Source organism: Amblyomma maculatum, chromosome 11, assembly GCF_055883805.1.
Source record: "Amblyomma maculatum isolate TAMU_Amacu chromosome 11, ASM5588380v1, whole genome shotgun sequence".
In the NCBI taxonomy this organism is placed as follows: Eukaryota; Metazoa; Arthropoda; class Arachnida; order Ixodida; family Ixodidae; genus Amblyomma; species Amblyomma maculatum.
In genome coordinates, this window is record NC_139354.1 from 38,816,004 (window position 1) to 38,821,068 (window position 5,065).

Genomic DNA, 5,065 nt, shown 5'->3' on the forward strand with positions numbered 1-5,065 from the left:
AAGCATTTTGCTCCTGCAACCCGGTTGCAGGAAGCATTTCGTTGCTGCAACCGGGTCGCAGCAGACGGCGCCCTTTAGTAGAAAGGCCGCATCGGGTTCCAGTAGAAGCCGATCTTTGGCTACGTCACTCGATTCGCAAACATGGCCACTGTCGGTTTGGTGAGTTCGGCATTGCTACCGGCTTCGTCCAAGTTTCGCCGCTTAGCGCTTGCTTAGAATAGTGATGATGTGCTGAGAATTATAACACATCATAGAAAAGCTGTAGATATCGAAAACAGTTGCATTGTTGCTGAATGTTGAAGCAGCGAGAGCGGCCACGTGGCATTTGTTGAGATACCGGCCACCCAAACACTTTCGCGTTGTCTGCCAGCATACCGGTTCTCTAGCAGCCGTGCTCATAACAGCAGTAACACCACTATGTTGACAATACAGCTTATGTGAACCATTTGTTCGCATATTTGAACACGGTAGTAAGTTTGATCGAAGCCGGTGCTTTGTAAAGAAAAATGTTTCATGTGAGCCCGTGTTTCGTTATCGCTGTAGCGATAGAGTCCACACTCCGGTGGTTGCTTTTGACGTTTTTACCTAGTCGGTCTTGTTTTTTTTTACTGCACCCGCTTTTTTAGCGACACGATTCGAGCTCTTTATTGCGCATGTATGCGCCTGCTGCCTCACTGAGGCCCGAAAGGCGGTAGTGTTTGCTGTGCTCGGTGTGTGACGTGGTTGTGTGTGGTTCTGCTTGCGTTTGCAGTTAAGCGTCGAGCACATGTACAAGTATGTCAGCCCGGTCAACCCGGCTGTCTACCCTCACCTTACGCTGGTGCTTATGGGCATCGGCCTCTTCTTCATGGCCTGGTTCTTCGTGTATCCTTTCTTCGACGGTACTTAGTGCCACCGCCCAGTGAAAACGGTGGAGCTCTTGCAACGCGATGAATAGGTGTCGATAGCTACTGTATTTCTATGGCGCACACCTAGTTTGCAAACTTACAGGTAGCTAATAATGTTTAAACTGCTATATTCGTGTTAGCACAGAAAGTGTAGTGTACAAAGACCAAACAACTTGAGCGCCAGGTATCAACAGAAAATCTTAATCGGTATGATGAAAAATATTTAAATTTAAATATGAACCCCCCCCCCCCAAAAAAAAAAAAAAATACGGATTTGGTTTGTAGAAAACAGCATTAAGGACTGTGACACAGAGAAGTACACAGCAGGACTGGCGACATACATTTGGTTTAAAATGTTGCTTACTGAAATGAACAAATCATTAAAAATAATATAAACCATTCTAAATACAGCGCATATACACCACCAAAAGTTTATTGTTTAATGCTACGTTTGAATCGTCAGCATATCGGTCGATAATGCTGACGAGCCATAGATCACAGTTCATGTTCACCTGCTGCTCCAAAATGGTTATTTGTGCTGCTTTTATTCTGGGTGAAAGACGCCACCAAAAATAAGAACCTAGCTTTCATTCTGAGGGTCATGTAGATCGCTGTGAGCGACAACGCTCGGTACGAATAGCGGCAGGTTGTGGCACGCATGCATTCAGTTTTAGATGCTGAAAGCCCCCAACGTAGGTTTGTGCAGATTGTACTTCGTAAATGAGCGAGTTTCTGGCATGTGTCGTATCCTAAACATTGCAAAAATTTGAAAGAAAAGAGGCAACCTCCAATGTGCGAGTATGCCTGCCATGTACAGTACTCACGAATTGAAATAGGACACTTGGAGCGCGTGGCCGTCGCTGCATGCAAGGCAGTGTGGTAAACAACAGGCCGGCTTATTGGCGACCGGAAGGAGCAGTTCTGCCTTTTAGATGTTCTCCCCCTCGCGCTATACCACAATGCAGCACCTTGGTTCCATGAGCATCCACGGGCGGCGCTGGATGCAGCGACGGCCACGCGCTCCGAGTGTCCTATTTCAATCTGTGAGTACTGTACATGCAGCGGGCAGCAAACACACAGTCTTGTGCCTTGCACAAGGCCCACGTTAATGGTCACCGAGCCTCTATGGATTGGTCACCTGTGAAAACAAAGGTTTTCATGTAACAGGCGCATAAACATGCACTTTGCACTTCTATAAAATGCGTTTATGCACACTGGCTAAAAGGACTTTAACTGTTGTAGAAATGTAAATAGAGAAACTTAGCTTAACCTTATATTCAGTGGACTTTTCTACATGATAAAGTCAAAGAGGGGCTATGGGCACATCCTTACACAACTAGATAACTATGTTTAAAGTGCTGTGAAATCTTGGTACAGGCCAACTTGCTTGGTTTTTAACCTGGCACGACATGGGATGAGATGGTTGTTCCCTTGTAATGTTCTCTAAAAACAAAGCTGAAAGAGTTCTTTTGAGGTCACCTTCTCAAGTAGAAGTGCATTTTGCTTGTAGCATTGCTGATGGGCTTCTCACCCACATGCTTGTGAAGTAATTATGCACCTCCAACGATTTGAACACTTTTCATTTCTTCCAGCGTCGCAAACCTGGAGGGCTAAACTGTCGTATATCTGAGAACACAGCAACATCAATTGTCGTGTCAACTCCCAGTTACAGCTCGTATGGGTCTGCATTGTTCGCACTTTTTCTCATCGAAGGCGCGCTAATCCCGCGAGTGTGGAATAATAGCATACATCAAACGGCTCGCTCCTATGTCAAGGATTAGAATATAATTGAAAGTGTCTGAGCAACTGTCAAACTGCTCAGCACTCAAAGCAAGGACGCCGAGTGGCTTGGCAGCGTGGCCACTGCAGCCGGGTGTGTGTGGGAAAGTGCAAGCCATGTAAAGGTGCACTATTGGTACTTGATGATCTGAGTAGTCACTGCTGTCAGTTGCTAGTGCTATTTGCAATAACAAATTCTTATATTAGCTGTTTTGTGCATGTATTAGCGAAAAATGCATGCTCCTTTTTTTTTTTTTTTGTGGCGATGTGTGCAGGTAATAAAGGCTACAAGGTGGTGGTTTAATTGCAATATCAAGTTCTTTGTATCTATGGCTAACTCATAAATAACCTCAATTTGCCGATTAAGGCAGCATGAAAGCGTCTTCATCATCATCATCATCATCAGCCTGACTATACCCACTGCAGGGCGAAGGCCTCTCCCATATTTCTCCACTTAACCCGGGGAAAGCGTCTTGCTGTCGCTTTACTTTCCTCTTGTGAGGCGATTCATCTGTTGTTCTGAAGGTGTAACAGCAGGTTAAAGGGGACGTAACTTTAATATTCAAGTCATACCGATACCACTGGTGAAACTAGAGTACATCCTTGACTTGGGTGTGTCCAGATATGAGGTGACATCGACGAAGTTCACACGAGACCTGTTCAAGGAGCTTATCATCTCTCTAGTCGCTGCAGTGTTCCTGGGCTTTGGCATTCTGTTCCTGCTTCTCTGGGTCGGCATATATGTCTAGCAGCGTGGTAGCAGCAGGCTTCATGGGTAAGGTGTTATGCTGTGCACGAGGTCTATTAAGTTTGATTATTTTCACTGCATTTTACCCGATGCTTGTGTGGCACTTTCATAAGAAGCCGTATGGCTTTTGAGATAAAGTGGCATATGCACCGGCTGCCAAAGTTGAGTTGTGAAAAATTTATCACATTAAAATCCTACATACCTATCAGGCTATCTTGATAGTGAGATTGTAGGCCTTGTGCCATTTCGAGAAGAGTTGCCCCTGCCTCGGGTGTCTCCATATGTGGAATGCAGGGCTTGTTTGTGTACCATGTTTGTAGAGTATTTCAGAGTCCCTTTTAAGTGTGTGGGGTGCTTTTCAGATTACTTTGAGTGAAGCAGCGCTATCTGCTTTTGATCTTAACATGGTCCTGATTTCTAGTAACCAAATATTTGTTTAAAAGGGCCTTTGTTTAGACATTGTTATAGAATGTTCTACTAGGTACCCTTAGAAGAGCAGCGCTGGCAGATGACTCACGAACAAGGACAAGAGGCAACTGCTGAACAAATCTTAACTTCTTAACAGTTATGAACACATTCTTCATTTTTTATTTTGCAGGTGTGCCTTTGGGCTTCGTTGGAATGAATAGATGGCATTGGTTTACTCACCACGTTCTGCAAGACATCTCATCAGTTCCACTCTCCTCCTGTGCTTGTTTTTCGGATTGTTCATTTCAGTGAATTCAGATAAATAAAATGCAGTCTGTTTTACATGGCTTACTTTTGTTTTATGCATGTGCTCAAGTACACATAAAACTCCATTGCTCTTGTAAAAATTTTCCTGTTATTATGGCAGTTCTATTTTTCAAAATTTGCTGTACTATTAAAGAGCATGTGTAATAGCCACTAATGGCCAAAAAGCAGTAGTACTTATAACGCTAGCTTGAGCCACCTGAATGATTTCTGCAGAGTTGGTAGCCATTAACCAACCAACCATGTTCTTTGCAGCCAGCTCCACAAGTATGCTCCTGAATGATGGAACTTTTTCTTTCAAAATCGCGTACCACAATGCCACCAACGCAGCCGTCAAAGATCTCTTTCGAACGTTGTATGTTTTCCTCGAACTAACTTTTCGTTGAAATTTTTATTGAGAGGTAATAGCGCCAAAAAGAAATGTTATAGTGCGAAAGCAGTAATACGATCTTAAGTCCGAGCAGTGATCTCGTTTATGCCCGACTCTGATTGGCTCGCCAGATCGTGACGTCATTCCATCTGCGTCAACGCGGGTAATTCAAACTGCTTTCACATGGTATCATCGATGTAACCAAATTAAGCGCGAACGCAGCACATTACACTGTCAAACCTGGTCTAACTTAACCAAGATAATTGTGGCTTGCATACGCCGAGCCAGTGGCGCTGGACGAGATCAGCCGAAAAAGAAAACCGTCGGAGCGGAGAGTGAAGCGAATACTGCGTGAAGACTGTTGCGGTGCAACTGGCTGTATTCACCAACTTCCACCTGTGCACGAACCCTTTTCGCACGTCCTGCTCATAGAGTTAATGTCCTACTCGGTTTAAAAACGTTAAAATAATTTTTTTTTTTGGCGCTCGTTACTACTTATTTCAAAGAAAGTGGTCTTACCATCTATCCACTTACCTTGTAGAGTATATC

The 5,065-nt window shown here is 44.2% G+C and overlaps 1 protein-coding gene across 1 annotated transcript; it reads left to right on the top strand.

Annotated features, from left to right (window-relative positions):
• Positions 1-74: 74 nt before the first annotated feature.
• On the top strand, positions 75-4,164 carry kud (oligosaccharyltransferase subunit 5 kud). The gene is made up of 4 exons (XM_084583738.1): positions 75-159; positions 752-864; positions 3,289-3,441; positions 4,013-4,164. Exons 1-3 carry the CDS (start codon positions 142-144, stop codon positions 3,413-3,415), a joined length of 258 nt encoding a protein of 85 aa, XP_084439864.1. The 5' UTR covers positions 75-141; the 3' UTR covers positions 3,416-3,441; positions 4,013-4,164.
• The last annotated feature ends 901 nt before the right edge of the window (positions 4,165-5,065 follow it).